Here is a 19,499-nt window from a genome sequence, read left to right on the forward strand (position 1 = left end):
TTAATTCATGGTATGAACAATTTAGCAGAATAAATGGATGAAGTTAGATTTTTCACCAATGCTTGAAATCAGTGAACAGTGAACGATATCTGCAACTTGGCCAAAATCTTGGGTTTGCTTTATATTTTTTTTATTAATTTGCAACCATGGTAATGTCTATGAGAAACATGAAAATCCCTGTTTTGACCTGAAGGATAAAGTGAAATATTTAGAAATATTTTGTCTCTCTGTCACTCCAGGAAATTGTGGTTATGTCTTTCATTGTTTTACAAGCTCAATTTTTAATTTATTTTACCTTTTACATGTATAAGGGATTACTTTGCAGTTTGCAATTGCGAGTTTTGCGACCTGTACAAATGTTTAAGAAAGTGTTAAAGCACAAACAGAGAAGTACCTCCACCGGTCGAAAGGGGCAGCACCTAAAAAACTGAAGCAGATTTACTCGTCTCGTCACACGGTTTCAGTACCTTCGTAGTGTTGTGACGTATTTCCAAGTGAAGAGAATTACAGTGATCGCTACCACATGCTGTTTCACCTTTTTTACACACCTTTTTTACACACTGAGTTCAAGCATGTTCTAACGTTTCATGTTGAAATGTATCTAGCTACAGGTAGTACGCCCTCACGCCATTGCTCATGACCGGAAGAGAAGTCATTTCGAGGGGGGAGGGAAGGGTAACGTATTTGATTAAAGATTATAATGGCGCGTTTCCACCGAGCGGTACGGTACGGTACGGTACGGGTCGGTACCCTTTTATTTGCGTTTCCACTGCCAAAAGTTGAGAATGGTACCAAAAAGCCGAACCGTACCGTACCACTTTTTGGGTACCCTTCCGTTGGGGTACCTAGCACAGTGGTACGGTACTAAAAGGTGGAGCTAGACTCACTGCAGGACGTTGATTGGTTGACAGAGAATCGTCACTTGCGCGTGCTACGAGGGGAATGACAACATAAGAAGCGCCATTTTTTTATATACAGTTTAATATAATATACTGTTACTGTGTCACGAAATGTAATTTTAAGAGTTTTTCAGGCGAGAATGTAGTTGTTTAAAGCTCTAATCTGTGGTTTATTTTTAAAGATGATTTGTTTTTCCCCGGTTGTGAGATCCATGCGATCAGCGGGCGCTCGGCGCTCATGTTTCCCGGCTGGATGAGCCTTTCCTCGGCTAAGTTAGTTCTTCTGACGTTCGCCGATGACTCCGACGGTAGTGGTTAAACATGAGATATAATTCGTCTTGTGCAGACCTAACGGGCGATCTTTGGTCTCGTGAATATATAATTCGTTCCCTGTCAATCGTTTTGACTGAGGGCTAAGTTTAGTTTCATATTATAGGCTATTTGTATTTAATTTTACTGTTGTAATGTTAGACTAGCGCAGCATTTGGACATTTGACTGAATTGTTTGCTTTATTTCTTATTGTATAGCTTCTTGTACCTTTTACTTAAACTTTTATATTGGCTATTATTGATAAAACTGAAATTTTACAAAAAGAAATATGGTTTCTTGTCATTTTCTTATTACAAGATTATCACTGATGTTTATTGCAACATTTGTACAAATGCATATATTGCCTGTAATGTGTAATTTTTTTTATTATTTAAACGAAAAGAGGTAACGTTAGGGTTGTGTTTTAAATCGTTTTGTTATAAATAGAATAACGTATAACGTGCAGTGAATAATCAATATGCGTTGCGCATGAACCACATTTGTGTCCCTATAATGTTTAATTTATTTAAATGAAAACGAAAAGAGGCAGAGTAGTGTTTTATAACATATTTCGTTTTATTGTTGCTTAAATTTGTACATACAGAGTAACAGAGATAACCGGAGTAGCAGAGCGAGCTGAGTGACGCTTTTAAGAACGCGCTGTACCATGTGCATGTAGGAGTGAGTCGCACATGGCAAGTACAAACTTTGCGTACTTAATATTGAGAAAAGCCTAATGTCGGCGCTTGTCTTCTTGTGACAAACATGTCGAGGAGCAAGAACAAGATCTGCTGTATGTCATCCATTGTAGTTTACTATGTTCTTCTTCGCGCGAAAATTACGTCGATCGAAACACCACGCCTATCAAGTAAGGGTACTGTTGGCAGTGGAAACGCTAGCCAGATCATGGTTAACAGACCCGAACCGTACCGTACTGTACCGTACCGTACTGTACTGCTCAGTGGAAACGAGCCATAAGGGTACATGAATAAATAAAAAAAGTGCACAGATGAATCATTTACATAAACACTACAATATTACATATAAAAATACAAATAGTAAAATTTGATTTCATGCTGACTTTAAGATGATGAATCCTTTAATCATAATCTGTTTTTCACTAGGACACTTGATGGGATTCGCTGCAGCAGTTTCTGGATGAAAGGTGTTGAGGTGTGTTGTACATTCCATTCTCTTGCACAGTTCAATTATTGTTTCATTACTGAATATGCAATACTCTGCATTGAAATGAAAGCTGTTATGTTTGCTCCCCCAGCTCAAGTACTAAGCTTTACACCCCCGGCAGCAAATTTACCCTTGCAGCATATGGGTGAAAACTATGGAGGTATGTAATACGTTGCGCTTAACTAAGTGTTAAATTTAAGTCCAATTCATTAAATGTATGCAATAACTTCAAACATATTTTTACATGTCAATGATTATCAATAGGAGGGAGAAAGTCATTGATCTATTGTTGGCCCTTGTACTCCAATGACATCTCATGTCAAGCATGAAGTTTTCAGCTGTGAAGGTATATTCTAGCCCTATGTCTTAATGTCCAGTGTTTTAACAGTATTGAAAATAGTGCCTTTAGTTGTTTGTTTTATTTTATTTTTTAAATGTAGAACCAAGCCCTGAGGGAAAGCAATGCACGAGCAGGTGAGAACTTGCCCTGTTTCTTAAATTGTACTTTTTTGTGTGTGATGTAAGTCCAAAATTACCATATGCCTTTCATTTTGTAGCTTCGGATGACAGCGGCTTACTTCAAGAGTAGGTGAAGCAAGTTCAACAAACAATGTTGAAGACGTTTGCTTGCACTGGGCAATCAGGTTCAACTTGCAAACAGCACCTGTGGTTGTTGGTTTAATTCCCACTGGGGCTACCTGTACATGTAGTAGACCTAGATATAAATGTCATAGTTTAGTAGTTGAGGGACCAGGACTGACTATTTTATTCTGGGAAACCCTGTAGGTGCAGATCAGACCCTTATGCTGTGACGTCTTGCAGAGTTTGGCGATGTTGTGTCTGTTGGAGTTACTCCTGTCAGGGGATCTGTTACTCCCCCTACACACCCAGGAAGATTTGCCGGTTCTTGACAACAGTTTGAAGCAGGATAAAAAGCTCCAGGAACAACTTGTAAGTTTGCTGATTATAACGCCGTAGAGTAATCTAAAAAGTAAAATTTAAGATTGTATACTGCATATATTACAGTCTGAATCCTTAGCCTTTCACATTTTTAATTTATTTATGAGAAGCTTCAGAGAAATGTAATTTGTAACACTTTTTTGGATTTTCAGCTTGGTGTAGGGGATAAAGCATGTTTTAGAGACATGTTCCTTTAGACCATTGTTCAAAGTAAGTTGAATATTTTTTTAATTATATTTTAAGTAGATGTGTATGGCCTCATGCAATTCAAATGAAATGACAGATCTGTATTTTCTAAATTAGCCATCCGGATGAACTCAGCAACCCAGGATGCCACTGATGCGGTCTAGGTTAATGTTTCACGTTACCTGAAAGGAGCATCTGACCGTGAAGGCAGAAAAAGGCACCGCACAGCTGAGAGGGACCCACAGCCGACCACTTGGGCTGACTACTGAAACCCCAGAATCACTGACAACTGGAATCCTTTCTTTATCTTGCAGTCAGTAACATCAAGACCCCTAAAGAAGTCAGAAGTGTCACACTATACTCACTCACTGTGGAAATTACTTTCTTTTTTTTCTTTTTTCAAATAATGCTTGTAAGTCCTTGTGCCACAGGTCAGCATTGCAGTTATAATGGTCTATTCTACTCCAGAGCTTTACTATAAATTACTACCACTTATCCTATTGTTAGAAATGGCTTGTAAATGTGATGTCATACTTTGATTTATTTGGTATCCTGCACATTATTTGGTATCAAGTATTCTCTTTAATTGTCATAATGTTTACTGGTAATTTGTTTCACCCTAGAGCTGTCCTCTTTATATGAACAATTATTGTAAGAGTTGTAATTTGCTTCTAAGGCTGATTTTATTTTTTATTTTTAACCAAAATTTAATTAGAAACCTGCATGTTAGTATATTGATTTATATATTTTTCTGTTATGTTTCAGTGATCTGACACATCTTGTTTAAAATACAGTTACTGTACTTTGAAGTGGAATAAAAATGGCAAATGGATATTTGTCTGGTTTGAGCAATCATTATTCTTGATAAACTGCATGCTATATATATATATAGCCAGAATAAGCGGCGGCTGATCGCTCGAAAATAGCGCTTGCCTCCGGCGGGCCGCGGAAGGGCCGCCTGCAATATAAAGGCGGCGGAACGGTGGTTGGCCCGCGGGCCGGCCGCGGAACGAAGGCGGTAGGAAGGCGGCTGCCGCTTTTAAAAAGCGGCTGCCGCCGGCAGTGCGCCGTCCAACGTGTTTGCTATGTGGCCATTCTGCCGCTTATACTGCCGCCGGAGCACCGACGGTGGTCCGCCGACTCATTGCTATCTGGGTACTTGTTCTTCATGGCTTGTTTACGTCTTTCCCTGGATTCACGGCTTCTTTTATAATCATAGACTATACGTACAGCCTGTTTTTTGTCATACACACCTTGCCTCTGAACCATTTCTTTGTGCCATTTTTTAGAGTAAGCCTTTCGCTTCCGAGTCTTGTTCAGTTTTTCTGTCTGCTTGTTTGTGGACTGTGAATAATTGTGATTAGGAGCTGACAATGGCAATTGATCCTGCAGCATGCCGTGAGAAAGTTCACTGAATGACACATTTTTATTACTGTCTTGATTCTGAGTGACAGAAGTTATAAGGTCCATTTTATCTGGATATTGGGCTTGATCATTATTTGACGTGGCTCTATTAACGGTAGTCTCAGATGGTTGTTGAACCGGATCTTGGACACACTGTTGTGAGACATTAGCAGACCTGCATTGTTCACTGTATGACAGAGCAGAGACAGATGGTTGTACATCACGTTCAAGCTCACAGCAGTTCGGGGAGACTTCAGGGCGTACACTGCTTTCAGTTATCAGGTTAATGAACGACACAGGCAACAGATCAAATTGTTGCTGGTCTCTCAAATCGAAACACCATTGAAACAATAGCATCAGCCTCTCGATCATGTCTTCTAGACGAAAGAAGGTCAACATCACGGCCGTACCAGTGCTTTCTTCCTCAGGCATTCCATATGCTGATCTGCAGTGAGAGTCAAAATAGCCAAACCTCCCTGAGCGATCTCTGAATACGGCGATACACGTGGTTCCAATCAGCAGCAACGCGTCACTCACATCAGCTCTGAGGCACTGCAGAGTATTCTCAAGGTTTTCATACTCGCCTAGGACAGGTGAATCTTTTAGAAATCCAACTCTCTGAGGATGTTTCAGGATGTTGTAGCAGGCTGAGTTGGTCTTAACTGTGTTTGGCAGCTCATCAAAGTTTAAAAAATTAGACACAAATTGCCGTTTGCTCTGCAGTGTTCGTTTGACACTAGTGTAAACTGCATCACCTCTCAGTAAAATACGGTCTAAATCGAAACTGCGCAACTCATTGTGTTCATTATGGACAGCTAGGAACATTAAGGCATTGCACGTACACTGATAGCCTCTGGAGTAAATCTGGTACCTAGTATCACCTTGAAAGTGCGATGCTGTAACAGAGAGGACATATGGGTTTGGATCGGCGCTATGTGACACGGAGTTACCGCTACTGGAGCCACCCGAAGCTTCTTGCTTTCTGCGCTGTTTCTGAGATGCACTCCTCTTACCTTTTCTCGGCATGGTGATGTTTTAACGCTCACAAATAAATGCAGTAAATATAAGAAAACGTATTGAACTGCTGATAATTGAATACTTACAAATTAACCGGAGCTCCTTTGATAATATGAAAACCGTGTATAAGTAAATTTATCTTTCACCGTTTCTGAAGATTCAGCTAGTGAATGTCAAAACGTAAATGGTAGCAGTTTGTAAAAACACTCACTAAACAAATATATTATTCTTAATATTTATATTATAATGTATGTTGGACTCCAACTAAGTAAAAAAAAAAAACGATTATATAAAATACACAATATTTAATTGATCTATGAAAAGGAACCTACTATACCTAACAATGAATATACTTCACAGTAAATACAATAAAACAGAAACAAATATTAGTGTAGACAATTTATATCAAAGTATTTGACCAATATAAGAAATTTGACCAGAAGAAAAAATTTTGTCTGCAATAGTTAAATGTGATATAAATACAGAAACTTAACTAATGTAATACTAAACCAGATCTTGCTTATAAAACTGTAACTTAGGTTAAATGTTACTCTCAAAATGCGAAAGTTGTAAAATGCTAACCACTGATACCACCAAACAATACTAGACTGGTTTATAAAATTACACCCAAAGATTGTGAAATCAACTATACAATATAGATGTTACAAGACTGAACTTACTAAACAGAAACTGGACTTTATTAATAATAGCCTAATAAAAGCAATCACAAAAACTAAACAACAGCTAAATAAAGTTAAATATGTGATAATACTATAGCAAATAAAAACTCTATGTAATGTAAAGCTAAACAGTTGGTTATCAAACAAATGACTGTGTGTGTGCTTGGATGATGATCTTCCAATGCAGTCCTCAGATCAGCAGGGCAGACTGGAGATCAGGAAGAGCAGCTGGGCAGACTGGAGATCAGGGCAGACTTGAGATCAGGAAGAGGAGGGCAGACTGGAGATCAGGAAGAGGAGGGCAGACTGGAGATCAGGAAGAGGAGGGCAGACTGGAGATCAGGAAGAGCAGCTGGGCAGACTGGAGATCAGGAAGAGCAGACTGGGAAGACTGGAGATCAGGAAGAGCAGGGCAGACTGGAGATCAGGAAGAGCAGCTGGAGATCAGGAAGAGCAGACTGGAGATCAGGAAGAGCAGCTGGGAAGACTGGGGATCAGGAAGTGTTAGGATAAAAGTATAAAACTGTAACTTAGGGTTGTAAAATGCTAACCACCAATATCACCAAACAATATTAGACTGGTGTATAAAATTACAATTGTGAAATCAACTATACAATATAGATGTTCCAAGACTGAACTTACTGAACAGAAACTGGGATTTATTGATAAGCAGTCAATTAAACAAAAGCTAAATAAAGTTGAATATTTGATAAGACTATAGAAAATGAAAAACTATGTAATATAAAGCTAAACAGTTGGTTATCAAACAAATGACTGTGTGTGTGTTGTGTGTGCGCTTGGAGGATGATCTTCCAATGCAGTCCTCAGATCAGGAAGAGCAGACTGGAGCTGGTCCCTCTTTCAGGCTGTCCGGCACTGTAAATGAATTGTTATTTTGGTTCAAAGTTTGGGTTTGTTATATTGGTTCAAGATTTGGGTTTGTTATATTGGTTCAAGGTTTGGGTTTGTTATATTGGTTCAAGGTTTGGGTTTGTTATACAGGTCAAGAATTGGGTTTACTGGCTCTATTTTGAAGATGCGTTAGCAAGCTGCTTCAGTGCGTTTGGGTTTTTGCATTGCAGAAGAGATTGCATTTTGTGCGGTTTGGTTTGCGAGCAAGCAAGCAGCAAGCAGAGCAGCGGCGTTCGGTGATCAGGCCAGATTTTTTGTCATTTTGGGAAGAGAAAGTGAAGAAATTGCAAAGGTTTGAGAAATAAGCAGGATAAAGGTTTGAGTGAAAATGGATAAAAGGTGTTGATAGGACAGGACAGGACAGATAACACACACACACACACACGCATGCAGAGACACATACACACAGAAGAAAAAACAAGTTAGTTACATTCTTAACACAAACAAACATGCCTATATAAAAGTACAGGAATTATTGAATTATTAAATGTTAATAAGAACTATATTGCCATTGCATGAATCATTTTGAATACAATAATAACATCAATAAGTAACTTACTTTTTTTGCTATTACTGAAGATGGAAATTATTATTATTATTATTTAAATCTTAGTAATCAACATTCCCAAATTTCACTATAAATATTTGTTGTTGTTGCAAAAACCTGTTTAACAATTCTACTCACCTAGATGGACAAGACTTCAATCTACTGTAGACAAGAGAAAAAGAAGAAAAAAAGAGACTATTTAGATTTGTTCACACAGCTCAAATAAGTCCTCATGTTCACATTTATCAAACGTTTGTATTGTAACACACTCTTCTTCAAGATATATTATGTTGCCCCATAATAATTCATATTAACATGCTGCAGTGATTTTAAAGCTTTCTACCTATCAAAATTAAGTGAACATACAGTGCAAATGGCATTACAAATTAGCATTACAGTATTACTTACATGGTGAGCTTCTGCAGAGATCAGCAACACTGCGAACAAGAAAACAAGTTTTAAGTTTTAACAGCAAAACTAAACTGCCAACATGTTTCATTCACTATGATGATAAAGCTCACAATCTGTGTAACTGTACATGTTTAATAATGGTACTTTACTCACCTAGATGGACAGAAGATGTCCAATCTACTGTAGATGATACAAAAAAAAGAGACAAATTATCTAAAAGTTGTTATACAATGTCCTTCAAAATATATTGTTTATGTAGTCCAATACTGCATTAAAGGGGTGGTTCGGGATTTTTGACATCGGAACTCATTTTTAAGTCAGCCTGGTTGTTATTCATCAGTGGAGACTTTTTTAAAAAAATTATCCAGTCCTTATATATCGGCTAACTATCCAAATATAAGGACTGGATAATTAAAAAAAATAAAATGTCTCCACTGATGAATAACAACCAGGCTGACTTAAAAATGAGTTCCGATGTCAAAAATCCCGAACCACCCCTTTAACATTTAGCAGTAAGTGTATATGGCATTACAAATTAGCATTACAGTCGTACTTACATGGTGAGCCTCACCAGATATGACCAATGCTGCAAACAAAAGAAAACAGGTGTAAAAATTCCATTCCGTTAAAAGATAATAATAACAATGTTAAAAAGCACTATACAAAATATTACTCATTAAATAAACAGACTTTAGAAAAATAAAAAAAGATATATTAAAAACAAATTCCTGATGATACTCAACCAATAATTTTGAGTAATTTAGTTAGCCTATAGCTCTGGAGTTTGGCAAAAAATAAATTAAATTCAATAATAAAAATAAACTGCATGAAACCAGCAGAATGTGATGCATTCATCTGAATGGATGAGCAGGGCATGTGGATCTGAAGTAACTTAAATGACAGCAACAAATATATACGCACCTGTGGGAGAGGGCAGACAGGAGAGGGCAGACAGGAGATGGCAGACGGGAGATGGCAGATGGGAGATGGCAGATGATGAGAGATAGCAGATGATGGGAGATGGCAGATGATGGGAGATGGCAGATGATGGGAGATGGCAGATGATGGGAGATGGCAGATGATGAGAGATAGCAGATGATGAGAGATGGCAGATGATGGGAGATGGCAGATGATGGGAGATGGCAGATGATGGGAGATAGCAGATGATGGGAGATAGCTCTTAAAAGAGCCTTTGGGTTCGCTTATGCTGTGAGAAATACAAAAAAGAAGAAAAATAAATCTTCAAAAACCCTCATATATATTGTATAGGTGTGTGAGAGATTTTGGAAAGTGTGAATCAAAAAGAATACGTACATAGCAGAGTAAGGTTTGGTAACAGATGACTGTTAACTGAAGTGTAAAAGGAAGAAGAAAAAAACATCCCTGAATATCTGAATCAATGTGCAGAATAATTATAGAGCTGGTAAGTCCCGCCCCTTCCGTAAAACCCCGCTGGACCTCAAAGTTGAAAAACCGTCAATGCAAGTGAATGGGAGAAAATAATTATTTTCTGGTCCCGTTTGAATTGTGCCATGAATTGAACATATGTTGTCTGTGAATTTTTTTATATAACTTTTCATGTTACGAGTTTGACAGTATATTGTATGATTCTTCGGCTAGCAGTTGTGGAAAAGACATAACGAGAAAGACTACATGTCGCCTATGTGACGTCACCCCATAAAGTTGACTTACCCGTGGTTTTCGCCAACCTCAACGATTTTGTCCTCTCCCTGAAAGAAGGCGGTGAAGTGCACCAAAGACACAGCCATGTTTAGCGGGATCCGTGAGCTAGTGTCCGTGTGCGAGTGGTGTTGACGTTTCAAACGCGTCGAAAGCAGCGAGAGTTGTAGTCCACAAAGTGCTCTGACACAAAGTCTAACCGTATCAAACTTCTACCCACTAAATTCTAGCATTCTTTACACGAAAAGTTATATAAAAAATTCACAAACAACATATGTTCACATTCATGGCAAAATTCAAACGGGACCAGAAAATAATTATTTTCTCCCATTCACTTGCATTGACGATTTTTCAACCTAGAGGTCCAGCGGGGTTAGCGGAAGGGGCGGGACTTACCAGCTCTATATACAATCTAAAGAGAAATCATCACAGATCAATCAATATGCTATGCCTATGATCATATAATGTCTATATAATCATATACAGTGAGTCTGAATAGAATAATGAGAAATAGAATACTTACTGAGCAGAACAAATGATCCGATTTCACTAGAAGAAAGGGAACAAAAAAACAAAAAACAAATTAAAAGTCAAATATTGCATGGGTCTGCATGGATAAACATGTACTGATGAACTGTATACAGTCAATAGAAATTATTACACCAATATGTTATGAATATGAACATCTTTCTTTCTTTCTTTCTTTCTTTCTAACTAATCAATCAATCTTTCTTTCTTTCTTTCTTTCTTTCTTTCTTTCTTTCTTTCTAACTAATCTTTCTTTCTTACTAACTCTTATTTCTTTCTAACTAATCTATCTTTCTTTCTAACTAATCTATCTTTTCTTTCTCTTTCTAACTAATCTTTCTTTCTTTCTAACTATTCTTTCTTCCTAACTAATTTATCAATCAAATTTTAAACTACTTTAAACTTCTAACTACTTTAAACTTCTTCAAACTCTCTGGTCTGGCTTTCTCAAGCCAACTTAAAGTTTGTCTCAACAAACTTTTTTTTCTAGTTATCAGATTAATGATATGCAAAAGTTAAGTTGGAGCCGCTAAAGCCAGTGGGAACATGGACACTAAGCTTTTCCCTCCAAAAATATAACCTAAAACTTCTAAAGAATGCAGTATTTTCGTTGTCACCCTGCCTCTCCAAATGCAAAACTGGCATTGACAAAATGCAATACCAGCTGAAAAAGTAATTGGGTGTGTGTTTTATTTCATATTACCGTTCAATAATGCAATCGTTGCTGTCTGTCCCATAGAATAACATGACAGCCAGCGTATGTTTTAGAACTATTGGGGCTTACATGAACCACGTGACAGCCATAGCGACGACATCAAAGAATGTCGCAACTCTTTCTCTATAGAGAAGACCTGCCTGCCGCGGACGAGGAGCCCGGACTGGCTCGAGTTAGGGCGGACTGGTGGCGCCGGTGATCTCACTATGCAACTACGAACCGCTACGAACACAGAGATAGAGTCCGTCTGCGGCAAAGAATTTCAACGATGACAATTTCTCCTGGACGAAATCTCTGAATCAGACGAGGACACGGACGTTTGTGTTGAGAATCAGACGAGGACACGGACGTTTGTGTTGAGAACTATCCTAGTTTCGCACCGCATATGTTCTGACTGAACATCCAGGTACCATGCAATAATTCACCTTTTCGAAAGAAATACAAACGAGGAGTAATGCACTGAGTTCGCCAACTAACTAGACATTTTGTGTGAATGTGAAATGAATTTCAAGCTCTGGTGGTAGCTAGCCTTGTAGACGGAAGAGTGATTTCTCTTATAGGCAGATATGCGCTTTCTGGATTAGTGGGAGTGGCTTGCGGAGCTGTGCAATGTGGTGCATTGTGGGAGTTGTTGTCTTTCATACAAATGCGTCCTGAAGTTATTTTTTGTCTTTCCTCGGTCACGAAGGCACCAAATTCAAAATTTATTTTACATTTCGACTACATATATGACCCACTTTAAATAAAAAACAATGTTCAAATGGGTGGAATGCCCCTTTAACTGAATTTTTCCTACCGAACATGAATCAAATATATGCTTATGTTTTAATTGAAGGGGCGTCTTAATAAGAATAACCTATGAATTCAGATTCAGATTATATGACCGTTGAATAAAAACACATTTACAGAATTAAAGAGTTTATTTAAAAACAGTTGTGACGGTTCAATGAGTGGTTGTGCAGTGAGTGCTTGTGTGTTTGTCCCCGAGTTACAGGCTGATTGCTGGGGGGTGTGGCTTTACACCTGAACCAGATCATGGTACTTTAAAAGACACTGGGTCAAACAGAGAAGCAGACGATGGTAGAGGTCTTCACGGGTCCAAAAATTCGTGCCCGAACCCGAAAGAGACCCGTAATGTGCTACACCGAACCGACCCGGACCCGTCTATTATTTCAAAAGCTGGACCCGGACCCGTGCAAAACCGAGAAATGCTTAACCGGACCCGACCCGGACCCGTCTATTATTTGAAAGCTGGACCCGAAACCGCCGGAGACAGACCCGACTGGTCCCGATTGTCACATATTCCACCTTAAACTGCTATTACAAGTCAATAAACCTGTTGCGAAAAATACAACTTTTTGTCTTACCTAATAGGGAATGTGAAGGTACGTCACGCAGTGTTGCACTATGGGACGTGGCCGCCATCTTAGGAGGCACGATCTCTGTTTACCTTTTCGCCACCCGTTGCTATGACATGTAATAGTTGGGTGTGTTTGGCTACAACGAGGTAAAATTGAAGAAAAACGAATGAAATTGAAAGAAAAAGAGAAGGGACCCTATCGGGAGAAACTAAATGCCACTACCAAAAACGTTATTCGGACAAATTGTCCGCGATAAACAACGTTGATCCATATGATTTAGCAGTCCAAGACTGGATTAACGTTACAGATCCAGACGCACTAACGTTACCTCCGCTCACAAATCTGGACATCGTTAACCTTGTTTTTGAATTGAGTGCGTACACTTTGCAGGAGTTTAAGAGCTATACATCCCTTCAAAATAGATTGATGTATCTTTGCCCATCCCAGTTTATGTGTAACGTTATTTAAAAGAGTCTTTGTGGATGCAATCAGTACAGAAACAGATAAAAGTCACTTAATGTATTAAGCAGTTAACGTTATACAAAACCTTGATTCACTAACATTTTAAAAGGGCATGTAAAAAGATGTACAGAATATCAAAGCAAATTGTTAATTGAAAACAAAAATATAATTTATTTGATTCATGCAATGTGGCTTTATCGTCTGCTAACATGAACCACAAAATCAATACAATTCATCAACTATCCTACAAGTCATCAAGGAATATACAATACAAAACCTCTAGCTTTGTACAACTTTTAACAAACGTTTTTACAAACCAGTTGATTTAGCAATCACTGCACAACACTTGGACACATGTTTGTAAGAGCACAGCAGACTATGACAACTTTGTCCAAGAACCACAGTCTCACCCTCACATGGCAGAACCATATTTATGGGAATTTTAGAAGACAATATTTTGTATTTGTTTATTAAAATTAAAAAATGTTCTCATTATTGCGGCAACCCACGCGATCCGGCGCCTTCTCGTCAGCTCCTCCATCTGCTTCCCATGTTGTTTTTTTCACGGAAGGAAAGTGGAAAAAACGTATTCTGTTGTTCATTTTCCTCCCTGAACGATCGTGTGACCTGCTATGGCAGTTCTTGATCGAGCAGTACTGACCAACCATATCGACGTTACTAAAAATCTCAACAGAAAATCTAAACACAGCCTCCAACACATGAATTCACATACAGCGGAATAGGGCGCGATCCTCTCAATATGGCGGCGGACGCATAATGCAACACGGCGTGACGTCACCTTCACATTCCCTATTTAAGGAGCCGTAGTAGCGTAGTAGTCTCCCTTCCTTGTACCTGACTGGCTTTTATCATGCATTACAATCCTCCGACAAGAAAGTTATCCATGTTATTCCTCTCGTTATTCCAAGTCCAAGCTTAATCCACTCATTATTTCAGCTTCAAAAGTCCACTTGATGTCACGGTGACGGATAACAAATGCAAATTTACACATGTAACTTACATTATGACTCGAGTTAACTCGCATAATAACTTTGACTGTTTGCCCTTTTGAACTATTATAACGATTGCTCGTTCAGTGCCATGGCCGCTGACGTTTTTTATTTGCTATCATCTCCGTGCTCTCTGCTCTGCATCGAGTCTGAAATGAATCTGACAAACTAAAACTTTAAGATTAAACAAGATGGTTAATTTATATTGTAAAATCTAAAGCGCGGTTTGGCGGTCCCTCACTGAAGCTCTGTGACTGGTTGCCATAGAAACATGACACGCGCTTGAGACTGCACATGCGCGCTAGCTGGATCATCCTAAAATATGCTTTTTAACGCAATTTATTTTGAGCGTAAAAGTAAATATTCATGTGACAGTTCACCTCAGATTATGTTGCTGATTTGAAATATATTAAATATGAGTGTGTCAAGACTCAAGTCTGCAAGCATTTTTGAGATTTGAACTTTTATTTACTACTATGTCACGTAATAGGAACAGAAACTCAAAATGACACTTAGCTACATAGTAGTAGCCTAGTACATATATCAATAATTACTGCCAAGAATAAAACATAGGCCTATAAATAAAATAAACTAATATAGAAAATAATGATCTGATTCCCCACTGCACACAAAACCATGCATGGCAACAAACCATTTAATGATGGCTATATGACTCAATTAAACAAACATAAAACACCTTGAAGTGTGCATTCTGTGCAATCAACGTGCATTCAATTATTTGCTTGCGAGTATATATTTATATTCAACATAAATGTTCTTAAAGCCTTGCCCTAAAAACAATAATAATTAAATATTCAATGCTAATATGCAATGCAACAAAAAATAACATCAGCTCTCTAAGCTGTGCTTGTCTTATCTTTAATAAAGTGGTGCATAGACAGAGGTCTAGTAGGGCTGCTTTCATTTTCATGTTTGGCCTACATGTTGCTATTCAGAAACAGCAATGCATTTACACTAGCAGTGCTGAGGCAGGTCCGACGATTCTCCAACGTGCGACCAGAGATGCTGAAGGCTGACTCACAACTCACACTAGATGCAGGCACACAGAGTATTTTTCTTGCCAGTTGAGCCATTGATGGAAACATATTTTGGTTGTGTTTCCAAAAACTAAGAATGTCTCTTTCATTTTCCATTGTGGGCTTGTGCTTTAAATATTGTTCTAGTTCATTAACCCCGGTATCCAGTTCAGCATCCTCGACGTCAGCCCACTGGCTAAAGTGTTGCACTGGTCCTGGTCCTGGTGCTGGCCCAGCCATCTCCTCTGTATCCTCCTCTTGCATCTGCTGGGCATTCACCTCAGTTGTAGCTCTTTTAGGGAAGCTGGCCAACTCTCCACGTGCACTTTCATATATTTCCTCCCTCTCTTTTGCAGTGAACATCCGAAGCTGCTTGAATTTTGGCCAGAGCAGCACGGCAAGCTTTTCATGGTGTCCCAGAACTATCCGTTCAGCCAAAAGTCCCATGCACCTATTAAATTGAATAGAATTAGTTGAATAATCCATCAAAAAAACACTAAAAAATATAGCAAATGGTGAAAACATAATAATAATAATTCTTTTTTTTTTTTTTAGCACATGTACATACACAGGCAATCTGTTAGAAAATTAGAAGAGTAGTTATTAGACACTTACCTGTGTTTCAGTATTCTGAGCGGGACTGGATCAGCTTGGAACTGTGATATTTGGCAGTGTGTCATCAGCTTGGTTTTCCAGAGGGCCACTAAGTTAATTGTACAATATTTTGAGCCACTGAGCTCTTCAGTTGCCTGCTTAAAAGGCTGCAGGAATTGGACAAGCATCTGAAGAATGTCTTTGGATATGTGACTCATGCGATGCATCTCTCCTCGTTCAAGCAGAATGGGCTGAATATCTTCAAATGCATTAAGCACAGATTTGACCATCTCCAGTTTAGTATTCCATCTTGTTTCACATTCTTGTTTCAAAGACTGCTTAAGTCGTAGTTGTAATCCAGAGTGTTTAAAAAATGTTGTCAGGGTCTTGCATTGCTCAATGCAACTTCTTACTTCTTGCAGTTCTTCCTCATCTCCATCATGCTCGTTATCACCTTCCTTAGACTTCTTAAAGGTGTGCTTCAGCACTGTATTCAGTACATGTGCTATACAGCTTTTGTGCACCCATCGGGAGAGCGCTGCCTGCACATTTGCACCTTGGTCACTGACAAACACAAGTCTTTCGATCTCATCTGGGACCAGACCAAATTCACCTAGTTGCTTCAGCAGTTCTGTCTTCAGGTTTAAAGCTGTTTTCTTTGCCCCGGATGGAAATGCACATGTACATATGATCCTGGTATTAAACTCCCAGGCATCATCTATATAATGCAGTGTGATGCAGGTGTAACTGACCTTCCTATGGTCATCTGTCCACATATCTGTGGATGCTCCGCATGCCAGTCCCTCAGCTATGGCTTTCCTAACTGTTGGCAGGAGCTCTGCTTTGAGAATTTCGTATTTTTTCTGTGTGAAACGAGATACCGTCACACCAGAAGGAAGTAAGTCCTTCACATTACAACGGCCATGTGTTGCTCCCGTGTCTAATATTGTCTGCGCCAAGTCGGTGAACGCGGGAGTTTCAAACATGCTAAAGGCCCTTAAATCCTTTGCACAGACTTTAGTGCATTTTTCCAAAATCGCATCCTTTGCTTTTTTTGGAACCACACCCAATCTATGAAAAGGCGCCACTGAAGATTGGGTCAAAACAGTTTTTCCACACGACCTGGTGTGCTTTAAAAGATGCGATGTGCCTGTTTTTGTTGAATCAAACTTCAACAGGGCGTCACACGTTTTACACTTAACTGCACTTACTTTTTTCTGATGTTCGTCTACAATATGCATGAAGGATGCCCAGACAGAAGAGGTGCCCGTAGGTTTTACCTCTTTATACTCGTTGTTTTTGAGCTTTTTTCGCACATCGCTCATGAAGGTATCCATTATTACCGTGCATGCACTTGCATTAACTGAGTCTGCGCGCTCTGCTTCTAACGGGAGAGAGAGAGAGAGAGAGAGAGAGAGAGAGAGAGAGAGAGAGAGAGAGAGAGAGATCGCCTTGTACTCACAGGTACAGCTCACACTTTTCTTTTCCTAATTTTACAAGTTGCAAGTTACAAAAAAACACAAGCAGTGTCTAATCACGGCCGGGTTTTCTCCGAGTCTGATCTGATGACTCCGATCGCAACGGGTATTACACACAATGTTAAACAGACCCGGGACCCGAAGTAATCGTTTCGGACCCGACCCGGACCCGAAGTAATAGATTCGGACCCGACCCGGACCCGGCTGATCATTTAAAATATAGACCCGAACCCGTACGGGTCCCAGGTCGGGTCCCGGGTCGACGGGTCTCGGGTTCACTGTGAAGACCTCTACACGATGGCTCGCTGGTGTTGTTGCGGCTCTGGAGGCTTCCGGAGAGCTGACGGGACACGTGCTGTGGGAGAGCACAACCGCTTCGGAGATCTGATGTGATACGATATTTTGATTTGGACTTCTCGTTATGTTTGGTTGTACTGATATAATTGGAGCTGGCTTACTTACATTTACATGCTGACACGCTGACTTACATTTATACTGATCTCTTGACATTTCATGTTTATTACTTTATTTAAATAAATCTTATTGTTTATGCAGCGGTTGTGTGGCGTCTCCCTTACTTTGTTGCGATCTTTTGAGAAGAATCGTAACACAGTGTATGTATATCTTAACAGTGTAAGAGACCAAGTTTTCAGCAGACTTAATTCTAGATGCATTTTTCCTATTTATTTTCTCCATCAGGAAGAGACAAAAAAAAAAAAAAAAAAAAAACCCGCAAAGTGCTCAAAATACAAAGTTCAGGCATTGCTCAGAGTAGCATAAGCCAGACAAAGAAGGACTAAAGAAAGTTTTATTTAATATTTTTTATTATGAGGATAAGTGCTCACAGAAGAGATATGTTTTCAGTTGTCTTTTGAACGTTGTCAGAGATTCTGCATTCTGCAATAACAGAGCAAGATAACATTGAATTTGTATTTTGACACTTTTATTTTGTCTACTGTAAGTCTATTAGTCTACTATAAGACCATTCTGGAACGATTTAGAAATCTATATTCGTGATATTCATATTCATGATAGAAATGTGCATTTAATGTTCTTTATGTATTTTTTTCTCTCTTTCTGGCAGCTAATGTCAATAATGATAGTTATTTTGTGGCATTGAATAAAAAAAATCCATCTGATATCATAATATTTTGAGTTTTAATCTATAATAGTGATACATGTATGCTTTTTCAGATGTTTTTCTCCATATGGTGTATGGTGGGTCCATATGGTGGCCAAAACTAGAATATTCATCTATTTCATTTTAAAGGGGTGGTTGATTGATTTCACTTTTCTAACATTAGTTAGTGTGTAATGTTGCTGTTTGTGCATAAACAATATCTGCAAAGTTACAACGCTCAAAGTTCAAAGCAAAGGGAGATATTTGCTTTTAAAGAAATCATTTTATCATTTTTAATTCATTATCATGACAGAATATGCTAATCAATGACTAGAAGATAACTACACATAAGCTACATAAATTCATCAACTTCCCTTTCAGAAATGTACTGTTGCTTCTACATGTTGTCACTTCTTCTTAAGTCTCTCCATCATTGTCCTACTCTGGTTTGAACATAAAAGACTAAAAGTGTTTGAAATTTTCAGCGCATGTCTGTGTGAGGTAAAAGGACACAAGCTGTTGTAGCTCCACCCTCTGTGCTGGGAGCAGCAGCTCATTTGCATTTAAAGGAACAGACACAAAAACAGTGCATTTTTGCTCACCCTCAAAAAGTGACAACTTTAACATGCTATATAAAAATATCTGTGAGGTATTTTGAGCTAAAACTTCACATTCACACTCTGGAGACATCAGAGACTTATTTTACATCTTGTGAAAAGGGCATTATAAAACCCCTTTAATTGCCATTCAGTTGAGTATATTTCTTTGCCAATTACAGTTTCTTAATTTATGTTTTGTTGGTTTGCAAATTTTCACTTTGCTTTAATTGTACGGAACAAAGCTGCAAACGCTTTATAAACACAAATGTAGAAATATCTGTCATGCCAATAAAACAACATAAAATTTAAACTGAGAACGGAGTAGCACCCATCTGATACACATTCATGAATCATAAATAAGCCTGTTTTCAGTTGAAGGGTTTTATAACAATAAAATATTAATT

The 19,499-nt window shown here is 38.6% G+C and overlaps 1 protein-coding gene and 1 long non-coding RNA gene across 2 annotated transcripts; one reads left to right on the forward strand and one right to left on the reverse strand.

Moving 5' to 3' along the window:
* The first annotated feature begins 465 nt into the window (after positions 1 to 465).
* Positions 466 to 4,372, forward strand: LOC311084640. Its single transcript, XR_014606559.1, has 9 exons — positions 466 to 611; positions 2,334 to 2,382; positions 2,486 to 2,554; positions 2,659 to 2,740; positions 2,835 to 2,868; positions 2,952 to 3,038; positions 3,181 to 3,345; positions 3,507 to 3,564; positions 3,658 to 4,372. It is a non-coding gene; the product is annotated as an uncharacterized lncRNA (long non-coding RNA).
* A 2,052-nt stretch (positions 4,373 to 6,424) lies between these two features.
* Positions 6,425 to 10,280, reverse strand: LOC311085935 (uncharacterized protein; the record flags this gene model as incomplete). Its single annotated transcript, XM_084118555.1, has 7 exons — positions 6,425 to 7,690; positions 8,239 to 8,262; positions 8,509 to 8,537; positions 8,665 to 8,691; positions 9,069 to 9,097; positions 9,433 to 9,718; positions 10,204 to 10,280. The coding sequence occupies 6 exons, from the start codon at positions 10,278 to 10,280 to the stop codon at positions 8,255 to 8,257; spliced, it is 456 nt and encodes a 151-aa protein (XP_083974681.1). The 3' UTR covers positions 6,425 to 7,690; positions 8,239 to 8,254.
* Between the last annotated feature and the right edge of the window lie 9,219 nt (positions 10,281 to 19,499).

This window comes from Abramis brama (genome assembly GCF_963993115.1).
Source record: "Abramis brama genome assembly, chromosome: 6".
Taxonomy (NCBI): domain Eukaryota; kingdom Metazoa; phylum Chordata; class Actinopteri; order Cypriniformes; family Leuciscidae; genus Abramis; species Abramis brama.